The 27,079-nt window shown below is 39.7% G+C and overlaps 1 protein-coding gene across 1 annotated transcript in view; it reads left to right on the forward strand.

Moving 5' to 3' along the window:
• slx4 (SLX4 structure-specific endonuclease subunit homolog (S. cerevisiae)) overlaps positions 1-24,358 on the forward strand; it is a 25,907-nt gene extending 1,549 nt beyond the window's left edge. Inside the window, exons 2-15 of the mRNA XM_020536398.2 lie at positions 659-1,103; positions 1,971-2,258; positions 3,063-3,243; positions 3,775-3,996; positions 4,953-5,170; positions 10,299-10,612; positions 11,940-12,216; positions 13,007-13,095; positions 13,287-13,433; positions 14,368-14,537; positions 14,795-17,238; positions 18,856-18,958; positions 19,511-19,966; positions 23,078-24,358. Coding sequence (XP_020391987.2) covers positions 746-1,103; positions 1,971-2,258; positions 3,063-3,243; positions 3,775-3,996; positions 4,953-5,170; positions 10,299-10,612; positions 11,940-12,216; positions 13,007-13,095; positions 13,287-13,433; positions 14,368-14,537; positions 14,795-17,238; positions 18,856-18,958; positions 19,511-19,966; positions 23,078-23,447 — 5,637 coding nt within the window. The 5' untranslated portion in view covers positions 659-745 and the 3' untranslated portion in view covers positions 23,448-24,358. The remainder of the gene's footprint in view (positions 1-658; positions 1,104-1,970; positions 2,259-3,062; positions 3,244-3,774; positions 3,997-4,952; positions 5,171-10,298; positions 10,613-11,939; positions 12,217-13,006; positions 13,096-13,286; positions 13,434-14,367; positions 14,538-14,794; positions 17,239-18,855; positions 18,959-19,510; positions 19,967-23,077) is intronic.
• The last annotated feature ends 2,721 nt before the right edge of the window (positions 24,359-27,079 follow it).

Below are 27,079 nucleotides of genomic sequence, written 5' to 3' on the forward strand. Positions count from 1 at the left end.
AATGAGACCAAGCCAGCTCGGCGAGCAAGTCAACAACCTCACCCACGATCTGAGCTACAGATGTTTGCCAAAACTTTAAGCCCAGTGTAATTGTAAGATTTGTAGTCCAATCTCTTTATAGTAAAAGACAACATGCAATTTGTTTTCCTGATCACTTAGTGCACGTTTGAACTCTGTTATTAGTATACAAGATTATTTAAGGTTATTTAACACATTCTAGTTCACTCAGTCTTGAATTACTGTGGCAACATACACTTTTACATGCATATTGTAGTCAGAAGCTGTGATAGCAGAGATTCTCAATGTTTTCTCCATCACATACTGATAAGGCATCTCTCTCTTCAACTGGCTGTTGGTGTGTGTGTTGGAAAGATAGGTTTGGCTACATGACGAACCTAACTTACTTGGCCATCAATTCATGGGTTTTCATTTGCGTCTGGATCTTCTGGAGGCAGGGATTCTACCAATTACCCCATGGGGGGTGTCATGTTAATATACATTAAGTGATGCGAAAATTGGTTTTAGATGCTGGTCTGTACAGGAAGGTGATGATTTATGGGGTGGTTGAGAGGTTGCCCTAGGGTTAGTTGTAGCGAAAGGATGACTTAAATGGAGAGGAATTGATTTCAGCACATTTACACTTTTCCCTTGTTCACAGGCTATCAATAAACAAAGAGGATGATTTTGACTTGTGTTTAATGTTGATCTCCAGTATCTGCCTTGTAATGTTGCACACTTTGAACTGATGGATGAATCAGATGATGATTTTGTTGAGCTCTGCAAGACAACATCTAGGTATCCAGTTGAAGGTGGAGGGAAGAAATGCAAATCAGTCTGCTGGAGCCACACCAATTCCTTTGTAGCAAAGACAAAGTTAAGAGAAAAACAAACATTGAACAGTGAAGCAAATTGTATTAGTGAGAGTAAAGCCCACAGTGATGGAACAGCAGAGCACAAAAATACTGGGACAACTGAATGTCAGGCAAATGATCTACCTGCCCCTTCTTGCAGCAGGCAAGTGACAATGAAAGATGCCACTGTGCTTCAGCCTTCAAAACCTGAGGCTTCAGAGGGCTCTGGGACTGTTAAGGATGGTCTGCCAGGTAAGATATCAATACGTTTTCATAAAGCATACTTAGGCAATGAATTCTTTATAAAGCTGCTCTTTATTAATGCAATTGTCAAGCAATTTTTTTTTAGGTAATAAACAAATATATATAAAAAGTCAGTGGCCAGATTTTCAAGCCCTAAAAGCAATTAGGAGCATTAAGAAAGAGGTTAGCATATTGGAATTTGTATTATGTTAGCTGTCACACTTTGCATTTAACTGCTGAATAATTCAGAAATTTAATGTAGATGCAGATTTACTCTTTGGTACGACACTTATACTCAATCTTCTCCGTGACAGGTAAATGTTCCAGAGACTTCACCATGCTATGTATTGGACTCTTAATTGGAGTACTGAGGCAGAGTGCTGAGTGCCGCTTTGTTAGAGGGGTATTACCTAGGGGATGCTGGTTTGTCAGGGGGCAGTACCAAGAGGGCACTACTTTGTCGGAGTGTGCAATTCTGCACAGTGGCAAATGCCGTCCACAATGCATAGAACAGAAATCTTGAAAAAAGTGAGCAGGAGGAGGAGAGAGAGAGAGAGAGAGAGTCATAGAGCTGTACAACATGGAAACAGACCTTTCAGTCCAACTTGTCCATGCCGACCAGATATCTTAAATAAATCTAGTCCCATTTGCCAACATTATGTTTTTTAAAAAAAGTATCTCTGACCGGAAAATCTTAGAGCTGAATTTGACTTTTCTTTTAAAATGTTTAGATTATTTGTTGCGTCAAATCTTTTGGCACTTAAAAATTTGACCTGAAAGAGTCTTTCATAAGACAATAAAGGAATGTTGGTAATAATTTAGTTGTGTGCCAATAGTGATCGCTTGTCTGTTAAATGTAGCCCTTGCTATTTGCAGGCAGCATGTGGATCCACAGGCTTAGCCATTCAGCAATTATGAAGAAGACTGTTAACAAAGGTCTAGGGGTGAAAGAACGAGTTTTGGGAAATATGCAGAGATTTAGGAGAAAGGAACCTGAACGTTTGAGACATAGCAATGATGTGAAAACACTGTCAGCTTCTACAATTCAAGAGGATGAGAAGAATGAAGAATTCTGTTCCGTGGACACAAACAAAATGAACGGTAGAACAGACAGCCATTCAACTGCAGTATCCCTTCCTGCATCATTAATTTCTGAAGAAGATGGTTCGTTTATCAGAAGTTCTTTTATTATCTGTCCAGAAAGTAACTTGTTAAATTCTATGCATGTTTTGCTGGCTGTTCATTTAGGCATTGCTAATTTGTGATTCAGCTATGTAGTCTTAAAAGGTCTAAATTGAGATATGTTAACCATTAGAGCTTAATGAGTGTATTAACAGCACAAGGAACATTATTCATCCTGTATTCACTTCCCCAGGCTTTGTCTGTCTACAGTTGAGATCAGCAGCTCAATGGCTTAATTGATCAAACCTAAGTTCCCTGTTTCTGCGGACACTTGTGTCACTGTTGTGCTTAGCTGTGTCACCCTAATTTCTATTTTGAATATATGGTTATTTACATTCTAGTGATACCTAATCTTAGCTGCAGTTTCATAATACTTGCTCTGTACCTAACTTGTACTTCAGTAGGACATTGTTCCTTTATAAACAGAATGCTTCTTTATTATTTGGTTTTTTTTTTTTTTTAAAAAAAGATCCCTCCTGGTCATATTAATACTTGGCTGTAATATCAGTGGTGAGGACAAATTGGTCAGAATGGAGAATAGAAACTTCAATGAGAAAACTAAGATAAGGTCCAGAAAGTGCCAGAAGGCAGAATATGTGGAAGATGTGTTAAGGAGATTGACTGTTTTAAGATGCTTAAGTTTAGCTGAGGTGTTTATAGTGCCATCTTAACCCTGAGCTCTGAATGCATTAGAATTGCTTCTGGTGATCTAATGATTCTTGGAAATTGCTTGGAAATTCTTGATTATAATGAGACTTAGAGTTAAATATGATGATATCCATTTAGCTGTAGCTGATGACTGCCAGAGGTCAGCAGACAGTGATCTGGCCTTGGCGTGGACAATACAACAGGAGTTGGAAACAACTAATGCCTATACTCTTGAAGACAATGGGCTCTTTTTTTGTGTAATCTGTCAGAAGGATCTTTCCAACATGAACTCTGCTCGACGCACTCAGCACATCAACAGGTAAGACATCCGAACATAACGTTCAACCTTTCGGATTATCATCTCACTGACAATTTATTAATCCTGTTCTTCATGGACCAACCTTCCAGCTGTTTTATTAGATTCAGTTTTAACTGACTGGAGCTCATACATGTCCATTGTATTTAATTTTTATTAACCTAATATGAGTTCTTGCAGTCAAGGAATGGTGAAAATAGGTTAAAAATAATCTGGAGAAACTCAACAGGTCTGGCAGCATCTCTGGAGAGAGAAACAGACTTAACTGTTTAGAGTTCTGAAGAAGAATCATATTGGACTCAAAACGTTAACCTGTTTCTCAGCATGATGCTATTAAGGTTCTCCAGCTTTTTTTTGTGTTTGTTTCAGAATTCCAGCACCTGCAGTATTTTATTTTTATTAATTAAAAATTCCGTCTAAACAGCTACCGACTCTAGCGTGGAGCATAACCACCAGTATGTGCCAATTTGGTCAAATAATTTTTTTTCTGCTGTATATTCAATATAAATTAAATGTTTTCCTCTGACCTCTTAGGTGCTTAGATGAAGGAGAACAGAAAACAGCTACAGTAATCTCAATAAACATACCTTCAGTTCCGGAGTGTCCAATCTGTGGCAAACATTTTAAAAGCTTCAAGAGCAGAGCGATTCACCTCAAACGCTGTGCCATTGAATTAGAGGTTCCACCACAGTTATTGTTGCAGGCAGTTCAAAGACAAAACTCTCAGTATCCTGAAAGCTCCACTTCCTCAACAAGGTAAATAAAATGAAAAGGCTAGCGTTTTCTTTTAAAAGCTTAATTCTGGTTCTTTCTCATATGTACCGAGTGGTTCTGCCACTGCATCCTCATTGGGCTTACTCCAGCCTTTCAGTTGTCTTTGTCCTTTCTGTCAACTCGAGTGCCTTATTCATCTAGTGCTTTTATCTCCCAATGTAATTTACATGACCTGTCTCTGATATCCACTGCACATCCACAGTAAAACTGACATATTTCAGAATGTGATGTTTACATTTAACATAATCATCAGAGTTTCTTCTGTTCTGTTACCCAAACATTCAATACAAGTAAGTTGAGGGTGATTGAATGTGCACATTCTTTGTTCCAAATGGGATACAGATGATTTTGTGGATGGGTTGAACCTTTTTCTTGATCAGATATTAAATTGGGATTCTGACTGCCCCGGTCTGAATTAACCATCTAACACCTTTACTCTGGTGTACAAATTGAAAGAGCTACTTTGTTGGATGTGTTGACTTTCGGAATGATGTGTTAAATTGAGGCCCAGTATATCTTTTCAAGTGTATACAGAAGATGCGTGGCATCTCTTTGACCTAATATTCCCTCTATTTAATTGTCATATTGACACATCTGAGAGGCAGATTAAAATGTTACATAAATGCATATCTTCCTTTGTGATTTCTTGTGGTGTTGGGCTGTATTTGCTTCATTATGTTACATTCAAATCCAGATTAAAGAACTAAACAAAGTGTTGCTAAATGTGACCCAGTAAAGGTTTACAGAGAGGAACTCCTGTAAGATCAGTGTCATTGCCCAGTTCAGAAGTGTTGCAATTTAATAAGGCTTTCTCAGTGGTGGTTTAAAGGATATTGCCTGTGAAATACCTCAGCTTCTACTGTGACCATTGTCTGTATGCATATCTGGTGTGTGCATAAAGTTAAATTACCTTTTCCCTTTTCAATTCCATATGTCAGCCTTCAGCAAGGTAGATCAAAGAGAAAAAGTTCAACAAGAGAAAATGAACCGCCGAAGAAATGCAAGACTACCAGTAAGCCACCAGTGGATGAGGATACAATGGTCGCCATGGCATTATCTGCATCTCTATTGGAACAGCAAAAACAGGAGGAGGAGAGACAAAATGTAACCCTGCATGCTGGTAACTTCAGCCTTGCCAAAATGATGATAGCATCAGGTAATAGTTGAGAGTACAGTTTTAATCTAGTCTTGAATTCTCCTCCATGTTGTATAAATCAAGAATCAGTCTGAAAGTATATTAGTTTTTTCTAATTCTGTCAAAGCAGATGTCATGCAAGTTACATTTTGTAACTCCAGTTCTTTTTGTGGGGCAGTGATTACTTTCAGGGCACTAAGATTTTTGGATCAGAATAAGCACTGGCATTAGTCCAGGCATTTCATCACAAAATAACTTGCAGAAGCAGATCATTGTTGAAAAGTGCAAATGGCTCCTCTTTCAACTCGCCCCATGTTATATGGGTTCACCATAATGCTGGTTAATTGACTTCTGTGGTGGTTCTACAGCTGGATGCCATTCTTGTCACTAATCCTCCCTTCTTATCTGGACTGGGTCTGGCACCGATGAACGCTGGATTGGTGAAAGTTGAAACAATGTTATTTTTTCCATCAATTGAGGTGCGAGTTTACAGCCCTTGACATCACGGCCACACTTGAACGTGTGTGGCATCGAGGATCCCTAACAAAACTGGAATCAATGGGAATCAGGATCAAACTCCACGCAGGTTGGAATCATACCTCGTCCTTAGGAAGATGGTTGTGGTTGTTGGAGGTCAGTCATCTCCGTTCCAGGACATCTCTACAGGAGTTCCTCAGGGTAGTGTTTTAGGCCTCACCATCTTCAGCTGCTTCATGAATTATCTTCCCTCCATTCGTAAGGTCAGGAACGGGGATGTTCGCCAACAATTGCACAATTGGGCATCATTTGCAACTCCTCAGATACTGAAGCTGTCCAAGTACCAACATACCAAGATCTGGACAATATTCAGTCTTAGGCTGATAAGTGGCAAGTAATATTCACACCAAACAAATGCTGGCAATGACCATCTCCAAGAAGAGACAATCTAACCACTGCCACTTGACATTTAAGTGTTACTGTTACTGAATCCCTCACTAACAACATCCTGGGGGTTACTATTGACCAGAAACTCAACTGGACTTGTCATATAAATACAGTGGCTGCAAGAGCAGGTCAGAAGCTAGGAATACTATGGCACATAACTCCCCTTCTGATTCCCTAAAGCCTGTCGACAAGGCACAAGTCAGGAGTATGATGGAATATTTCCAACTTGCCTGGATGTGTGCAGCTCCAAGCGCACTCAAGTAGTTTGATACCATCCAGGTCAAAGCAGTTTGCTTGATTGGCACTACATCCACAAGCATCCACTCCCTCCACTGACACTCAGTAGCAGTAGTGTGTACTATCCGTAAGATGCACTGCAGAAATTCACCAAAGATTGTCAGACAGCACCTTCCAAACTCTCAAATACTTCCATCGAGAAACCTGTCCACATGTCAGGCTGACGCTGGTGTTGTACCTGCACAGGAACTTGGCTAGGGGAGTAGCAAGTTCTGGAGCACAAGTCTTCAGTACTGTTGCTGGACTGATGTCAAGGCCCACATCCTTCTGTAGTATCCAGTGCCTCCACCACTTCTTACTACTACATGAAGTGAATCAAATTGGCTGAACACTGTCATCTCTGGTACTACTGACTAGCAGTGCCAACTGTTTTCTCATTATATAGCCCATCAGACAGTGAGTCAGCATCTCCATTTTCTTGTATTCCTCAAGTTCCAAACGTTTACCAAACTTAACCTTGGTCATATTCACTAACTAGTCCACAGTCCACTAGATGAAAAATTCCTAAGGGTTAGAACAATGAGAATAAATTGTACTTTATCTGATTCCTAAATGGTCCAGGAACTGTACCACTTTATCCCTGAATTCTCCAGATGGGGAAAACAGCCTTCCTGCATCTCCTGTCATGGTTTCTCAATCTAGGCTTCAATGCAATTTCTTGCCATTCTTCTAAACCACACAGGACATAGGCCAATATTATGTAATCTCTCATCAGAGCAACCCTCTCGACTCAGTGAGCAGGGCAGGTCCAACCAGCTCAATCATCACCCTATCAGTCTGATAATGGAGATATCATCAACAGTGCTAACAAGCACTGTTCTGGTTGCCCTGCTATAAGAAGGAAATTATTAATTTGGAGAGGGTTAAGAAAAGATTTACCAGGATGTTGCTGGGACTGGAGGGTTTCAGTTATAAGGGTAGGCTGAAGATTCTGAAACTCCTTTCATTGAACTGGGTTAAGGGTTGACCTTCTAATGGTTTATAAAATCATGAGGGCCATAGATAAGGTGAATAGCAAAGGTCTTTTTCCTGGGGTGGGGGAGTTCAAAACTAGGGGGCATATTTTTAAAGTGAGGAGGAAGATTTCAAAGGGACCGGAGGGCAACTTTTTCACAGTGTCGTCAGTATGTGGAATGAGTTGCTACAAGAAGTAGATGCAGGTACAGTTGCAACATTTAAAAGACATTTGTTAAGTACGTGAATAGGAAAGGGCTAGAGGGTTATGGGCCAAACTCAGCAAGACCTGACTTGTAACAGAACAGCAATATATTTCTGTTTGTCATTCGCTAGATCCATAAATAGAACATGAAGTAGACCGTTTGAACAGGGAATACTTTAGTGTGCATACTCTTGGCTCCACAGTCAGACTTAGCCAGCCCCTGTAGCTCCTGCCTCCAGGTTACGACTCTTAAAGGGGCAACACTCACTGAATGACATACATCATAACCCTCCCTCCTTTACTTCCATACTTCTCTTATCAATATATATAACTAACAATTCTGACGATTATACAAGCATTGTAGCTAATATTATGCACATTATCAGAAATATTTACCCAAAAAAAGGCAAAAGAAAACAGGCCTTTGCAGTTTACCCTGACATAATCAGTCTCTCAAGATGTAGGTGATTCCTAGAAGACCGTCTCCTTTTCTCAGGAACCTCTTCTACAGTAGTCTCCTGGGCTTCTGAAAACTCTTGTTGTTCCGCAGGTACGTTCCTCTCTGGCTGTTATTGCCCTTTTACACTGCTGTCTTTTCCTCCCTCGGTATGGCCACCGTGGCTCAGAGACACATGACTTGGCCAACACCAGTGGTCCCATCTGGACCAGCTTGATGATCTGAGGGACTCAAATCCACAAATCCTTACCATGCCACCTGTTTTTCAGATCAGGACGATTGGGAATGGCTCATTCATTTGTGGTTACTGGTTCCAATGCTCCCAGGTTTACCAGCTTCTCCAGTTCTGCTTCCACTTTAGGCCAAATGGCATACGACATTGGATGCGCCTTCAGACTCCTGGGACAAGCCTCCCACTTGAACTAAAATTGAGTTTCTACTCCTTTCATTTCCCCTAAGGTTCCCTTGAAGACATTCTTATAACTGTCCAAAATCACATGCAAACTCATTTGAGTCTGCCAGCCTATTAACCACAGCCCAATTTAACTTTACTTTATGTAATCAGGAGTGTCTGAATAATGCAGGATAGATGTCTTTCACTATTTACGGAGGCAGTTTGGCACACTGGTCCCTTAGCTGTACTTGTATCAGTACGTAACCCTTCAGTGGCATCACTTGTGTGTATATCCATAAGTGTAATCTTGGCAGGCTTCAGTGGCAGTGTCTTCAACTTTTCCCTATATATTGATTTGGAAATCAGAGACATTGCTGCACCCATATCCACTTCCATCTTTATGTTCTTGCCCTCTAATTTGGGAAGAACCCAGATAAGATGAACTTTATCCTGTAGCGACAGGATCTTTAACCGAAACTCAGCTGACTCTGGGCCTTCTGCCTTTCCCACAGACCTGGCTGGCAGCATTTGCCTTGTGCCTTGTCCTCTAAATTTTGTCCTTTGAACAGATCTTCTCTTTCTTGAGTTGTAGTTGGTAATTTCAGGCAATATGGCCCCACTCGCTAACAACTGCGGCATTGGGCTCTCAAGTCCAAAGCAAGTGGTGCCATTGAACGGCTACGTACTGATATAAATACAGCTAAGCGACCAGTGTTTCAAACGGCCTCTGTACGTAGTTGACTCCTTCTGGCCACTGTTGTCACATTGGCATTCTACGGTTGATACTGCACTCCACGGAGTTTCCACTATTTTGTGTACCTGGGCGTCATCACTTAATTGTGTTGCTTCGCTGGCGGCTAACTCCATTGAGGTAGCAGTTTTGAAAGCTGCCTTGAAATCCAGGTCTCTCCTTGTTAGTAATTCCCATTGGATAACTTTGTGTTGAAGGCAACCAACCAAATGATCCTGCAAGGCATCTTGGAGGAACTCTCCAAATAAGTAATGTTCTGCTGAGCTATTTAAGGCAGCCACAAATGGGATAATAGACTCTCCTCCATGCTGTGTATGGGTTTATAAAAACAGAAAAGTTCTGCGATCATCCATGCATAACTTGCCAGCATTTCGCATAGTTCTTGGTATGTCTTCTCGGTGGGTTTCTCTGGTGTTGACTGCAGCCCAAGTCCCCTCGTGACTGCGTTCCTCGAAGTTACCTCCACAATCCTGTGCCGTTTCTTGAAGTCCCAGGAGGAAGGACAAAAAAAAGACGTTCACACGATTTGTGGGGCAGATCCCACACTCATCGCCATTTGTTATGTTTGTGGTTCACTAGAACTGTAAATTGAACACTAGGTAGATGGAGGGTAAACTTGAACAAGGAATACTTTATTGTACATTCTCTCAGCTCCACAGTCTTAAACTGTTCCTTTATCTCCCACCTGTGGGTTATCTGGCCCACTGTCTTAAAGGGGCAACACACTCCCAACTACATACATGTTCCTTCATTGTTGCTTGGTCAGAATCTTGGAATTTCCTCCCTAGGGCCATGTGGATCTACCTATAGGACATAGATTTGTCAGTACTGTAGAAAACACCTCATTTTGCCATTGTGAAGCATATTTTATTTAGCTAGCTGGGTCTAGAGACAGCGGTTCAACTAGGCAGTTCAGCACCACCTTCTCAAGGGCAACTACAGATGGGCGATAAATGCTGGCCAGCCAATACAGCCCACGTCCCACACAGGAATTTTAAAAAATAGTTCTGCATTATTCAGTGATGTTCCTTGGAGCTTCATAAGGTTCATGTTTTGTAAATTCTGTTGTCGTTTCAATGTGTATGTTTCTGTTATGTTATGCCAGTTTTATCAATAAAGTGACAACTATCTCATCTCCAAGCTGGACTTTGGTTTTTCTGGTTTTAGACAAGAGATGTCGAAAGAAGAGAAAGGATGGCATTCCCCCACTGTTGGTCCAGGACCCTGAGATGGCACTCCAAAGGGTACAAAACAGTTTGGCGGCACTGTTGTCTGAGGAAATGGAAATATCTAGCACCCCTCCGTTGCCAGCAAGCACTTTCTGCGTAGGCGGAATACTGAGCCATGTCTGTCATGTGCGTCCAGGAATAACTCAGCATGAAAGCCTGTGGTTTCGCAGTGCTTTGTTTGGATCCAATAACTGGGACTCTGCACTGTTTTATGCAGCTAACTTGGTTCCGCCTATAATACCATGGAAAGAGGTGAGGTGGTTTTGTGAAGGATACAGAATTCATGGGGACTAATCGAAAGATAATCGCAATGTTTGCACAATTGATAAAAAGCACCCTTTGTGTGCATGCCTGCTGCTTCTCTTTGTCTCGTTATTTGTAACAATTTCAAGAATTTTATAAAACTTGATTTTACGGCACTTACTGGGAAGTGAGTTGATTCCTTCTGATCCAGAATCAGTATCTTTTAGATAACTTACCCTTTCAGGGTCACGCGACTTTATTGATTCAGTTACTGTAATAATTGCAACCTGTTTTCTGGATTAATGAGAAGAACTTCTATTTCTGTTTTACCTTTAAGACAGTAAAACGCTGCAAGGTGCTGAAATGATTTGTGCTGTTTTCCACACTTTTTGTATATAAGCACAGGTGCTTTTAAGTTATTTACTTGCAAGTGAATGAAAATATGTAGCATATAAAAATTGCATACTATTTAAAGCTATTTTAAATATTATAATCAATTTAATATTAATAGGTTTTTTTTTAATAAACAAGGAACTGCGGATGCTGGAGAAAAACCAAAACACATTGCTGGAGAAATTCAGGTTTGGCAGCATATTTGAAGAAAAAATTGTTCATGTTTTAAGTCCATGTTTGAAGAAGGGTCGCTGGACTCAGAGTTTCTCCAGCAATTTTTATTTTTGTTACAAGTTTTTTTTATTTTAAGTATGCATGTCAATGAAATATCAGGGGTTTTATGGCACAGTTGTAGTGTCTGTAACTCTCTCAGGCAGTAGGTCCAGGTTCAAGTCTCACCTGTCCCAGAGGTGTCTCATAACATGTCCAAATAGATTGATTTTTCTTTCAAGGAAATGATGTTTCTGCCCATCTTCAAGTCACTATCATTTTTGTTAGTGCCACCCAATAAGCTGAAATCTGATGCACACTGAATCAGTAATGTTACAATGAACCAGATAGTCAATACTCTAATTGGTGCAACATTGATTTGTCAGTACTGTAGAAAACACATCATTTTGCCATTGTGAAGCATATTTTATTTAGCTAGCTGGGTCTAGAGACAGAATATCATTACTGTATCAAATAGCGCTGAGCTTCTGGGAACTAGAGATGAATGTGCACACTTAAACAATGACCACAATGAGAGTAGTACTTGAGATCAAATCTGTATTTTGCAGGCTTGCATCCAAATGAAGAACCAATAACAAAGAAAAATATAATACTTGGCTGATTGTGTGGCTATGACACCTCGTCAGTAGCGTTGTCTAATTAATCCTGCTGCCCTGCTTTTTCCCTTTAATCCCATTGAAAATTATTAATTGTACTCTGTGCTTTGTGGAAGGGACATGATCAAGAATATCTGGCTTGTAAGGAACAGATGTCATCTTCACTGGTGGCTGACAGAGCCCTTGTAAGTCCATCCTCAAAGCTGATCCATCAACATTCTGCTCCAGCTAGTGATGGAAGTAAGACGGAGACTGAGGATGTGCGCTTGGCTAGCAGTCAGCAGGATCGGACATTCTTTGACTTGATGGATTTAGCTGGTGAGGGAATGACATTGACACAGTGGAATTATGGGGTTAACCATGAACAAGACAATGAAATAACAGGAAGAAACAGTAAGTGGAAACTTAATACAACTGCTCCGAGATCTGTGGACTTTTATATTCTATGCATGGTTACTGAATAAATGTATTTTTTAAAAAATAACTCCTATTGCGTTTAAGAATGCAGAAATTATACAATTTCTTTTCATTCATACAGGGGAAATAAGCATCTCAGGCCAACATTTTTATTATGATAATTACATGAAATAATTTCACAAGTAGTAGTATCTCTGTGTGAATGTCAGTTTAGATTTTAAGAATTGCATTGCACCTGCTGTTAAAAATTAATTACTGTTTTATCAAGTATTAATGTAGATTTGGATCTAAAACCTGTTAAAATGACTTCTTCTGAATTGGAAATTAATAATTGTTTTGATAGATACTTAATTTCTTCCTATAAAGTTTTTTGAAGTCTGATTTCTGTTAAGTACCATTGGAAAAGTTTGTGTTATTCAAGGATCTGGTGGAACAATGTTGCTTTGTGCTAAATGTTGCATTAATAGGTTACTATCTGCAAGAACTGCAGGTGCTGGAAGTCCGTCAATACAGTGTGGAACTGGAGGAACACAGCAAGTCAGGCAGCATCAGAAGAACAGGAAAGTCTTTGTTTTGGGTTGGGACCCCTCTTCAGGACCTGATGAAAGGTCCTGATCTGAAACATCAACTTTCCTGTTCCTCTGCTGCCTGACCTACTGTGTTCCTCCAGCTCCACATGTATTGACTACTAAGTGAAACCTGTTCATTCTTGTAAATCAAAGACTATATTCCAAATTTTACTGTATTCATTCATTTTATCCTACAGTGAAAGGCACTTTATCTGATGATATCACACCTAGTGGATTTGTCCCAGCTTGGAGTGACGGAAGTTGTGGAAATAGTTTGCACCAAGGAGTAAGTAAACCAGTTTTATTTTAATAAAGTGAATTTCAAATTTATCCCATTTGACCATCTTTGTAAATAATCACGTGGGTTTCCCACCAAAATCTTGAAACTTGCAAAGAGATTCGGAACAAAACGGTGAAATATTTTGCAATGATAACCACCTGCAACTGTTTTTAATATTTGCTGCATTTTGATTTCAGCACCAACTGAAGAAACTGAGGGAAGACCTTGCAGGGCTGGTGAACAATCCCCACCTGAGTGATGTGCAGTTTCAGGTGGACAGCGGTGAGATTGTGTATGCTCACCAGTTAATGTTGTACGCTCGCTGTCCACAGCTTGTCCGACTTGTAAGTGAGAAGGATTTCTTTCAGTAAATGGGGTGTGAAAATGATTTCTTCAGCCTTCTACCTTGTTAATCTTCTTGTTCTTGTGGGTAGGAATCACACACGAACAGGTAGGACAGGTCGTACCCTTGGATTTAGAGGGTAGCTGTGGTGTAATGATAATGTCACTGGGCTAGTGATCCAGAGTTCCTAATGTCCTGGGTACATGGGTTTGAATCATGCCATGGCAAATAGAGAAATGTAAAATCAATAAACGTCATTATTAAAAAAACTTGTCTAATGGCAACCATCTAACTATGGTCAATCATTCTAAATATCCAACTGGTTCACTGATGTCTTCTAGGTTTGCTATCTGGACCATATGTGACTCCAGACCACAGCAATGTGGTTGACTCTTAATTGCCCTCTGAAATTGCCGAGTAAACCACTTGGTTTAAGGGCATTATGGGATGGGCAATAAATGCTGGCCCAGCTAGTGACGCCCATACCTAGTGAATGAGTAGGGAAAAAATGCACATATGACAAGGGATGATATCTTCTATTGGTTGGTACTCATGTTGTACAATGTCAAGTTGCATGTGAGCATATCCCTATTATGAGAAAGGTTACACAGTAATTAAGCTGTTTTATTCGCAACTGAGAAGGTGAACCAAATCTGGCTGTACGATTCTGTCATCATTAATGATGTATAATACAATTTGTGCTGCCTTTCTGACATGCAGTTTGCACTCCATTGAATCTGTCAGAATGGAATCAATTAACCCAAGTTTTTAATCTGATGAATGATCAGATTTCATTGATTGCTTATCTGCTGTTTGCTGGCTATGTGCTGTCCTGAAAGGTAACCCATGGAAGTCTATCACAATGCTTTGTCTGGTATCATCCCCTTCTGCGAACTCCGATCATGTCTCAAGTTTAGTGACTTGCTATTTCGTAGGTGCATGATGAAGGATTTCTGGTGGAAGAGGATGGTGCTGTTATAACTCGCAGATTCTTGCTTCCTGATGTTACAACAGAGGGAGTTTGTACTTTCCTTCAATATCTATACACTGCCAGCATCTCTGTGTCTCCCACTGTTCTTTCAGAGCTTCAGACTCTTGCTAACAGGTCAGTATATTTATGAAGTACTATGATCAGGCTTGAGTACTGAAATATCTGCAGCAGTCTACTAATTCAGTTTTAAAGCAGGTCTTAAAAGAACTAACTTAATAGCCAAAAGATGGCCAGTAAAGTGTCACGGGGAATCTTTTTGTCTTTTTCAGATTTCCGGTCTCTGCAGTATTTTAATCTTGGAAAAACTTGTTGCTAACTAACATAGCTATTCAGTATGATAAGATGGATTGATATATTTCTCCGTTGATCAGGTTCGCTGTGAATGAGTTGGTAGAGGTCTGTAAAGCTTATCCAAATGAAGTTGAATCTGATGGACATGGTTTGGAAAATGATCCTTTCACTAAAACAGATGAAAAATATGGAACTAGAGAAGACAATCTCCAGGATCTTCTGAAGTCCATGTGGATGGACGAAGCTGAGGAGCCTGCCTTAGACCTTCAGTCTGCAGATGAAGATAAGGTTAGTGAAAAAGTTGATGAGGAGGAATTAGAAGAACTTTACAAGTTTGCTGCAACTCAGAGAAAAATTGCAAGTCAGAAAGGAGGTTCTCTTGAGATTGACGGACTTGAACAGAAGGATAGTGTGGAAACTGTAGAAGAACACGTGAATGGAGAAAATGAACAGTATATGGAGGGTCCAAGAACTAAAAGTGAAACAGTTGGAAATTGTGAGACTTCAATGACTGAAAGAGAAACTAGATCTGACTCATCTTGTTCTTTGAAGGCTGTGGAAGTGTCCAACATGCAAGAACCTTCTCCGAAGGATAAAACATTCCAACTAAAAGAAACACAGAATCATAGCTTCAGACTTGATTTGAATTCAAATACCAGCGATGACTGTCTCTTTTCAGAAACGGACTTATCAGTAGAATCTCAGGAAGATGAAATAAAATATGATTTAGATGTCTTTGAAGAAGGTAAGACACAGTCTTCAAAGAACAGTCATTCATCTAGCTCCTTTGCCAACTGTAGCATTAGCCGGCTTTCACCGATGTGTGAGATTGAATGTCCCTCTGCTTGCCCGGATTTACCTGACCTGCCTTTGGTTGGTTCATCACCATTGGAAACTTACACAAATGTGCAGTCTCCACAGGAACACCTGTCTTTGGTTTCAGCAGTAATCTCATCCCTTGGAGCTGTACAGGATGGGAATTCGTCTGAAATATTGTCTTGTGACTCAGTGATTTCAAATGGACAACTAAATTTGACAGACAAAAGATGTGTAAATGCAACAAGTTTTCAGGAACGTGGTGCTCAAAAATCTCCAAAATACGTAGAATCGTTATCAAACCATATACCGCCTTCAAGTGCTTTTTATTCGCAGTGGTTGTCTCAAAATACCAGTGAAATGCAACGCTGCAATCAGTCACCACCTATTAGCATTTACTCCACTCAGTCTCCATCAGAGAATAAATCCAGTGATACCCTGTTGATCATATCCTCGGATGAGGAAATGGATATAACTGAAAACAAAATGTCTTCACCTTGTTCTGAAAGCAGACAAGTAATGTCTTTCCCCAACATTAAATGTACCAGTATTGAATTAAACCCAAATCCAGATATTAAACAAATCAGTGTAAAATCTGAAAAGATGTTGACGTCTAAGATTGATGCTGAACAGGGTGGAATTACATCTAAATATTTGGATGAGGTACATAACAACAGAATTTCAGAGTTTTCCACAGATGGTGCTGTTGAAAAGGTGGCCAAACATGAAAACCAAGTTAAAGACAGTGAAAGTGAGCTGACTCTACAGCTGAGCAGTGATGGTGAACAGAATAGTGAAGACCATACCATGGAAGGATCATGGCTGGTACCTGCGACTCCACTTTCAACAGAATCTAGGCAGTCTTCCACACTGACTACAAATTCTTGCTTTCTGCAAAGTCAGGGTGTTAGAAGGGATAAGTTGTTTGAGAAAAAAATGGAACAGGAGGTTGCAATATTAAAATCTGTTGACGTGGGGCAGGAAAAACCACATGCAATTAACATATCAAAAGTTTTCAGAGATGCCCAAGAAATAGCTAGTGAGTTAGATTGTTCTGCAGAAAAGGATTCTGTTGATCAGTGGTCGCTACCATCATCTCCAATTCCTCCCACACAAATGTCTGATTGTATTGTTGAATTAGGAAGTGGGGAAACGTCATCCACCCATTCTCCGTCACAGCTAGAAAAGGCATTGTCATTGTCATTCTCTTCTGAAGAGAAGGAATCAACAGACAAGTCTGTGCTGGAGATTGAAGACACTGAGGAGGAGATGCTAGCAGTTAAAGCTGAAGATAGTTTTCTGTTTGAAGACGGGCCGCCAATACCATTTGACGAGTGTTGGAATTCTGAAGGTAGTCCTCAATTTGAAGTGGAAGATTCTAATGGTGATGAGATATTTCACAAGACAATGAATCCAGTGAAGAATAAGGATGAATACTATTGTGTCACAAATGCAGAGAACAAAAATAGCTCACCTCTCTCAGAAAAATCAAAGCCTAGGATTGCCTTTCCACCTACTGAAATAGACCAGAGCAACAAAACTGACGCAAAGCACTTTCCAAACCGACAACATCCTAGTTCTTTTGATTCCAACATTTGGGATGAAGATGGGTTTCCTGAAGTCCTCTCTGGATTATCTCAAAAGTTATCTGTACCACAACAAGAAAGCATTTGTTCCAGGCAACACGTTGGAGAGCACAAAACCCCAGGTAAGCAGTCAATCTGGATTAAAGGAGGTTTATAAATTTGAAGACCCACACTTTTTTGCAATTAAATTGAGTCTAAAGATGTAATCTACGTGCATTTTAAACAGCACGATCTGAAATTCTTTTAGATAATGCTAATATTTTGATTAACCTTTTATCCCCGTGGGGAAACCATTAACCAAAATAATGAAATTTATTGATTGATCCCCAGTGATGTAATTACCAATGCGACTTCACTTTCTATAGCTTTTACTTTAGCATGAATCAGGCCCAAAGCAAATTACACAAATATTAACTGGCAACTGATACTTCAAATTAAAAAGGTAAATTTTATTTTTTAAGAAATTGGTATATCAAAGGTGTGTCTTGTGCAGCCACAAGCATTTCCATCACCCCCTCAGGAAAAAATGAGACTACGTACCTACACAGCTGAATAGTATCAGTTTTTTCTTTATTCATGCAGGGTAGGCCAGGAGTTAATCCAACAACACGTTTCATCCAGTTCATTGGTCTGATTATCATTAGCAAGACACACTTCTACGTACCCACTTTTATTCACGTCATTATAATCCTGAAATTACTCTTCAGCCGACCAAACAATAACATCCTAGTGATTTAGCCATTTCCAAGAAAACACCCAGCTCTTCTAGTGACTGTGAGCTACCCACAGAACATTCAGATTTTTGTTAGCACATATTGCACACCAAGTGCTCCTATCATCTTCCTTCCAGAAAATTTGACTACCTCTTCAGATGTTTGCTTCTCTTTATAAGAATTGTGTATGTTCTTCTTTCTGTCTCTGCTTTCCTTTTATCTGTATCTGTGCACTGATTGCCTTCAGTCTCCATATCCTCTACGTGTAGTACTTCTTTGTGTCTGCCAGTCACATGGCTTCTTTTATTAACTTCCTCAGTTCTGAAGAAGTGTCATTCCAGATTCAAAACGTTAACTCTGTTTCTTTTATCCACAAATGTGGCCAGACCTGTGTACTTCCAGTATTTTTTAGTTTGTTTCGTATTTCCAGCACCTACAGTATTTTGCCTTTACATTTTATCCTGCATGTTGAAACTGCTTCTAGGTCCATGGTTGCCAGGTCACACAAACCAGTATTCCTTGTGCAAGAAAATTACAACTTTAAAGACTTCGCATCAATTGTAAAGGGGAAAAAGGTTCCTTTCAAATTTTCTAACAAACAATTACAGATTCCATAGACCTTTCAAATAAACTACATATTTCTTCACTGTCCTGCTTCTGAGTCAAAAGTCATCACAATACCAAACATTATACATTGTAGAACAAATTTGACTTTAAAAGTAGGATGGCTCAAGGTGAATTTCTTGCCAAACCTCGAGTGGCATAATTTCAGATCTCTTTGTCAGCAACATGAAATCCAGTTGTAAGATTTGCTTTGAGCATGGAGAAAACAAAGTTAAACCCCACAATCAAAGACAGTGTCCTAAGACAGGTGTAGAAGTTTCAGTGCTGGTGCACAACATAGAAATATGTAACTTTCCAGATTAAATGTAGCAGTAACCCTTCTTCATTATTAAAATAGCTTTTAGTATTTTAGGCTTCTTTTTCATCATGTATCTTTCTTTCACTGATTTGTATTTTTTTCAGCCCCTGTCAACCAAAAGAAAGCTCAACTTCCATTGGCTTCCATCACTCCAGAACCACCTTATTCAACTATGGCTACCCCACATCTAAAGAGAGAACTTAGCAAGTAAGATGATAGTTGAAGTAAAATGTGTAACGAAAGCAGAGTTTTCCTGTATTTCATTTCTGAATAAAAGAATGATCTCATGAATAACCTAATCAGAGTATCAGGGACGAAAAACTAAGTGAGAATGTAGAACTCCCTACCACAGTGGTTGAGGCAGTAATAGAAATACATTAATGGAAGCAAAATAAGAAAGGAACAGAGGATATGTTAATGGTGTTAGATGAAGAAGAGTGACAGAAGTCTTTATATGGACCATTTGGATTGAATGGGTTGTTTCTATGGTTAGTATAGTTTTATTTCTTACTAAGTTATCTTCCACTTAGTAAAGGTATCACTTCACTGAAATGATTCAGGTGTTAAAGTTGCACCTTTTAAATCAGAACTAATCATGGGGGTATTGTCCTATTGTGTCATTCCTACATGAGTTTAGTTCTTGATAGCTGATGGTGATTTAGAAACACAATTTGAAAATGGGCACTGTGGTATAACATGTGCTCTGTATTATAATCTGAAAAGGTTTCTGTCATGACTAGGTCTTTTGTTTTGTTCCAGGTTTGGTGTTCGACCTCTGCCAAAGAAGAAAATGATTCTGAAATTAAAAGAGATTTACCAATATACACATCAAGTCATTCAGCCTGATCCTGACACCCAGTCGAAACAGGAAATATTGTCTTCACAGCCTTGCATCCGTAAAACAATCCCAGCCCTGACTAGCACACTAAAGGTGGGCACCAAAGAACTGTCACTGCCAGTTTCATCAGGAATAAACAAACTAAAATCCCACTCCGAAAAACAGTCAAAATCTGTTTCAGGAGAAACCAGCAAACAAGCAATGAAGGGTCTCCTTAAAGCCACTTCTGAAAGAAAAGGCAAAAGTCGGATGCTTGAGTCAAATGGGCCAGAAGCCAAGTCGCCTTTGAAAGCTGTTCCTTCTGATGTGGCTAATGAACTGCCTTCTTCTCAAAGCTCCTCTTCAACGTGGAGTGAGGGCTCCTTCGAATCACAGAGGTGGGTCAGTTGAATCTAAATTCAGTGACAAGAATAAAGTGATTAAATTAAAGGAAAGCCTTAAGTAAGTCAATGTAGTGAAAGAAATAAAATTGAGTAATTACTTCGTTTGCAAATCAACCTTACTGAGCTAATACAAAGTGTCTGACCAATTGTCTTATAGGATCTTGGGTCTTCAGAGATATCTACTTTCCTATACAAGCAACAGCTGGTTCTGGTAACCAACAGAAAGCCTCAAGAGAGCAATGTTCCTTTTATAATGTTGTTATAGCTTATCTCTGCCAAGATTTTTCCTACTGGTCATAGAGGTCTACATCACAAAAGGTCAAGAGCAACCAACTAATTATTCTAATCCCACTTTCTAGCATTTGGCTCTTGGCCTTGTATCCCTTGGCATTGCAGTGTACATCTAAATACTGCTTAAATGTTATGAGGGTTTCTGCCTCTATCACCCTTATAGGCAGTGAGTTCCAGATTCCCACCATCCTCTGGGTACATTTTTTCTCCCCTCACATAATTTCTAAACCTGCCCCTTAACTTAAGTTTGTGCTCCTGGTCATCGAACTCTCCTCCATAGAGTTTCTTTCTGTCTTCCCTGTCTATGCCTCTCAATCATGTCATCCCTCAGCCTCCTCTGCTCCAGTTTACCCAATCTCTCTTCATAACTAAATCTCTCCAGTTCAGGCAACATCCTGATAAATCTGCTCTGCACCCTCTCCAGTGTAATTGCATCCCTCCTATAATGTGGATTCCAGAACTGCACATGACACTCCAGCTACAGCCTAACCAATGGTTTGTACAGTTCCAGCATCATCTCCCTGCTCCTAAACTCTGTCTCCGCCATTAAAGGCAGTTATCCCATATGCCTTCATAACCACTTTATCCACCTGTCTTGCTGTCTTAAGGGACTGGTGGACATATGTACACCAAGGTCCTTCTGATCCTTGGTGCTTTCCAAGGTCCTGCCTATTAGTTCCCTAAACGCATTGCTCGGAATACTTTCAATAATTTCAATAATCTGCTTCCTAAACTTGCGTCCTGAAAATGAGGCTTCCTGCACTCTTGCTATTTTTTTTCTTTGACTTGAGAAGCTATACCAATAGACTGTGATTTTGCCAGAAACCTGTCCAGACACAGTAACACAACTTTGTCAAACTCCTGTGCACTGGCTCATTGAAATCAATAGACCTTACGTTATGCAGAATTGATGTGTGTGTGTGTGTGTGTCTTTATTAAACTTGCAGCACTGTATTACTAAAGTATCCAAAATAAAATGTGCTCCTATTGTCCCAGACATACACTCAAAGACCTTTGCCTCTCCCTGTGCCATCCAGTGAGGGATACGATCAGTGGGATAGCCAGGGACGCAGTCATAGGCTCTGTTGAAAGAGGAGCATCCAGAAAGTTCTGTTGCGACAGTGTGACGTCATTGTCACCATCTGCCCAGATTTCCTGGTCATCTTGTCTTGGCAACACAGCAACTTTTGTAAGGGAACAATGCCCTTGTGGTTCTTACTGTAAATTACCAAGACTTAGAGTTACTAATTTGAAGGAAAATGTATGTCTCTGAAGAGTGAAGATGCACAACATAACTTGAACACCTGTCCTAATTCTGTCCCATGAAGACTGGAGCTTTAAATTGATGCAATTGAAGATGGAAATACTACCTTTGATTTAATTTAGGGGAGGTGGTAGCAAAATGGTACTGTCACTGGTTTAGTAAATCCATAGCCCTCAGGCCTATGTTTGGAGAATGTGGGTTTGAATCCAGTCATGACAAATCGTCAAATTTCAATTTAATAAAATCTGCTATCAAAGGTTAGCCTCAGATCAACTATGTAACTGTTTGTTGATTTTTTTATAACCCATTTAGTTCACTAATATCTTTTTAAGAAAGGAAATCTGCCACCTTTAACTGGTCTGGCCTATGTTCAACTTTGGACCCCAGGAATGTAATCTTACCTGCTGTCTGTGATCTGGCAAGCCACTCTGTTGTATCGTACTACAATGAAGTCCAAACAAAGAAATTAAAATGAATAGGACCACATGCCTTTGACCCAGCTACTGGAAACAACAACGGCAAACACAGCTCTGTTGACTCTGCAGAGGCCTCCTCATTACCAACTAGTGGCTTCTGCTAAAATTGTGCTAAATAAAGAGCTGACCCACAGATTAGTCAAGCAACAGCCTGACATAGTCGTTCTCGAGGAATCACATCTTGCAGACAATGTCTTAGATATTGCCATCACAATTGATCAGAAGTAGCAGTAAAGTGATATGTAGTGGAGGAGGAATTGCCCTGGGAGACCTCAGTATTGAATCTGAAATCCATTGAAGTTTCATGGAATCAAGTCAAACATGAGTATGGGCAAGGAAATCACCTGCTAATTATCACCTCGAGCTATCTGTCAGCTGATGAATCGGTATGCTTCCACGTTGAATACCACTTGGAGGAAGTGCTGAGGCAAGGTGGCAATGGCACACAATGTAGTCTGATTGGGAGATTTCAATGTCCGTCATTACAGGTGACTGAGTAGCACGCTGCTACTGATTCGAGCTGGCTGAATACTAGGACATAGTTGCTAGACTGGGTCTGTGGGCTGTGAAGGAACCATGTGGGGGGAAAAATCCCCTTGGTCTTGTCCTTACCAATCTACCTGGTGCAGATGCATCTGTCCATAAGAGTAGAACTAAGATTGACTACTGCGCAGTCCTTGTGGACACAAAGTCCTGTTGTAGATGATGTCTGTTGTGTTATTTGGCACTTCCAATGTGCTAAATAGGACATATTTCAAACAGATTAAGCAACTCAAAACTGGGCATCCAGGAGCAGCAGAACTATATTTGTCCACAATGTTTAAACCCAAAAAAAATTGCCATCATTACCAAACTCTTTCATATTAACAAGCCATGTATTACTTCTTTCCCAGTACTAATTCACATCAGTCAACCTGTACCTGGGAATTCATTATAGGTCACAGTGTAAATCAGTTTATTACAGGAAAATGATGATCCTGCTTACTAAAGTCATTTTATTTATAAAGTTCATGATGACAGACTGCTTACCTGGATTGCATGAACAAACCCTGTTCATCTTTCTCCCTCTTTCAGGCTATCGGCTAATGAATGTGAAAGTGTCTTTAGCACAGATTCGGACGATGATAAGGATGATGGAATCACTCCATCGCAGGCAGTAGTCCGTGAAGCAGATACGGTGGAGGCCATACGACAGTATATTCGGTCAGATCTACCTCTGTACAGTGAAATTCTGCAGTACAAGCCTTTTGAACTATCAGACCTCCACCAGAAGCTTAAGGAAAGTGGGATAAAGGTTTCCAAAGGGAAATTGCTGAACTTTCTTGATGCTCAATGTATCACCTTTACCACAGCTAGAGCAAGGAAGGAGACGTTGAAAAGGAGAAAGCAGGGCATTGAAAAACAGCGCAAGGGAAAGCTCAGTCAGTGCCACAGGAAGAAGTAAGTGTTGGTAGTGCAGCAATTAAACATTCCTCTTGTATAGTTGTAGTAGAAATCGTACTGCAATTTCCATCAGATTTGGAAACTCTTTTGTAATGAGTGTGATTATACACAGCCATGGAACACTTTAGCGCCACTTTGTACAGTACGATTTAGACATAACAGCATTAACTGCTGTGCCAGGAAGTAATGTGATGCTCCTGTAGAATATTTCAATAACTATTTCAGTAGCCCTACCTCAGAACCATCATGAAAGCCATCACAGTTGTAATGAGGTTGTGCAATATAACAAAGGTGTGATCTGGAATGAAAATTGAATGCACTGACTGTCAGCTAAATTCTTGTCCAAGGTCTGAACTTTTGTTTAAATTACGTTGATAAACTGTAAAATAAGGAGAATTACACACAGAAGTGCCACTATTTTGGATATCATTATTCATAGTATATACTGATAGTTTCTTTATCAGCTCTACTGGCCAATCATTATTTTAGCCAAGGTAGGAGCATTGCAAGGAACTATAAGCAATTTAACCTGAAATAAATGCAGGTGAGAAACAGCCTTCTTCATTAGAACCAAGCAATTTTGTCAAATCACGTCCTCTTGTATTTGTTTCCCCTTTTTAATATTCCAACCCAGGGGTGGCAGTCTAATGCAGAAAAAACATATTTGTACACAATTAGACAAGAAATTCTTCAAAACTTTGTATATATGTAAATTAAAAAAAACTAGCACGCCATTTTGCCTGTTTGAAATAAAATGTTAGCTGTTTTGATAACCAACAAAAGCTGAAATGGATATACTTTTCCCAAAATGTTAATCTGTGCAATTACTGGTAAATGCTGCAATTAAGTGTAAATGTTATGGTGATAGAATTGTAACATTTTAATGAAAAAAATAAACAGGTGCACTTTTAATTGTGCTGTTTCTTATCCTTCATGAACCTGTGTCTCTTGAGTAGCTCTCACAAGTAAAGCACTCCTTTTTAAATGAGTATATATTCTGAAAAGATACTATCATGGAAGTGATTTATTGGATCTAGGGTTCAGTGCAAAAGCTCCCTCTCTCATTTAATATTAAAATCATGTTAAGCAAGTAATTCACATATTTGACATCAGAAATTTTAATGGTTTTCATCTCAACTCAATGACATGGTTGGGTTTCGGTCATTTTAATTGCAGCTATTTCAAAGTGAGAATTTCAAGTTGGAATTGCAAATGGTAGAATGAAGAACATGGAAGTGGATTGTGTTTTCATAGGGGCCACAGTGCCATTCGTACAATGATCGGCTTCTTGAGGACTCTGCTGGCAAAGCTCAAAAGGCATATTTCTTGGCTGAGTTCAGGTCGCTTTCTATTAGAATGAACAAGGCTTGAGCTAGAACAAGCTTTTATTTATGAATAGACAACAGTTGAGATTAGAGTCCATTTAAAGTCAAATACTAAGGCTTCTTTACATCCTTTAAAACCCATACACACACTATTTATTCTGAACAACCCATTGCAGTATTAGAATCAGTTCATACTTTGAATATTGCAGGGGTTTCCCTTTCACTTTCATAGTTTGCATACAAGTGGCCCCAAATCTGTCCTTAATTGGAACACTAATAGTCCAGTAATTGGCAAATTAGTTATCAACCAAGTCTGAATTTCTTCCTTTTAGATACATTTTGTGTGGTTTTTTTTCTAAAAACCAAAAGAACTGGCTGCTGTGAATCAGGAAAAACAAAGTTGCTGGCAAAGCTCAGTTAATGTTTTGGGTCCGGTGACCCTTCCTCAGAACAGAGTCACCGGACCCAAAACATTAACTCTTTTCCCTTCCTCAGAACAGAGTCACCGGACCCAAAACATTAACTCTTTTTTTCCTTCCACAGACGCTGCCAGACCAGCTGAGCTTTGCCAGCAACTTTGTTATTGTTGTGTGTTTTTTGTGTTGATCACTGAATGGAGTCGACAGGCACCTCGGATTTGTCATTCTGTTTGGAAACAAACTGAATGAAAAGAAACCACCAGTCTTTGATCCAGAACATAAAACAGTACAACACAAGAACAGGCCCATCAGCTCACCATGTCTGCACTGAACATGATGCCATTCTAAACTAATCATGCCTGTCTGCACATAATCTTTGTCCCTGTATTGCCTGCTTCTTCATATGTCTTTAAACGTTGCTATCATATCTGCTTCTACCACCTCTCCTGGCTGCATGTTCCATCACCCTCTGTAACAAAAGAAATTGCTTCACATATCTCCCTTTAAATTTTCCCCCTCTCACCTTAAACCTATGCCCCCTAGTATTTGATATTTTCACCCTGGCCAAAACAAAAATCTGATTATCCACCCTATGCATACCTCTCATAATTTTATACATTTCTGTCAGGTCACCCTCAGCCTCCAATGCTCTAACAAAAACAATCTAATAAATTAAAAGTAAAAGTGCCAATTCTGCATTACAGGAAAGTTTGTTTTAAAGAAGTCATTCAGTTAAAATGAAATAACCCCCAAATTGAGCTCTAGATCTCCTGTTTATATCCTTTTTTGTCCTTTCATCCCTCCCAACATCACAATATAGCTGACCTGAAGGTTTCAGTCAGCCAGCTGTTGGGTTTTCATCATTGTCAATCCCAAGTGGGCTCCTGGTATAATTTTCACAATTACGTGGACAATTATCCCACTGCGGCTACAAGCTCTTGTCGTGTTGAAGGACAGTAACAGTTTATAATCTCCCTTTACCTAGAGGTGGGTGAGTAGAAGTGATCAGTTTCACAATAAATGTAAGGAACTAATCCTTCTTGCTGTGAGGAAACTAGTAATATTTCTGCATACAGTTACCAGGTAGAACAAGACTTTCAGGAACCAAACAATTAAAGTGTATGTAAACATAAAATATTACTGTCTTTTAACACCTGTCTTTCATTTGCAAACTCAATTCTTTCTTGCCTGTAAAGTGCCATTTACCTTGGTGACTTTATTAGTCTCTTTTCCTGCTGCCTTTTCGCTTGAGTGCCTATCCATCTGCCTGTCTTAAATTGAGACTTTTTTTTTGTGGTCACTTGCAGAGATAAAAGGGTAATGGGCAGAAGATCACATGGGATTGCACCCTTCAGGTGGTTATTTCACCATGGCTAAAGCTCAATTTCTGATTGGCTTTAAAAGTATGATTTGTGGTCCTATTTGGTCCTACAGACCAAACTCATCTGCCAACTTTAGTCTTCAATCAGATTTATTGACATTGACTTTCTCCCCTCACTTACTGCTAGTTATATTTCCCATAATTTACCAATAATATTTCTTCATAATATTTCCATCAGATAAAGCAGGAATAGCTGTGATCAACATATTGTTGCATTCTGTCTGAGGTTCTCCAGTGGTATCCGTAAGCATAGATGCCAAACAATCTTCACACAATTTAGTTCACTCCACAATATCAGAAAATGGTGGAAGGTACTAGGTATTGCAAAGGGTATGGGCTTTGACGATGTTCTGAATATTGATGCTCCAGATGAGCCCTTGCAGTATGGCTACAACAGTGGCAATTATTCGGTGACGTGGAATAAACTGCTCACTCTTACTCAATTTGGGCTCCACCAGGGTCACTGAGTTCTTGATCACATTACAGCCTTAATTCAAATATGGAAAAA

This window comes from Rhincodon typus, chromosome 21 (assembly GCF_021869965.1).
Source record: "Rhincodon typus isolate 14 chromosome 21, sRhiTyp1.1, whole genome shotgun sequence".
In the NCBI taxonomy this organism is placed as follows: domain Eukaryota; kingdom Metazoa; phylum Chordata; class Chondrichthyes; order Orectolobiformes; family Rhincodontidae; genus Rhincodon; species Rhincodon typus.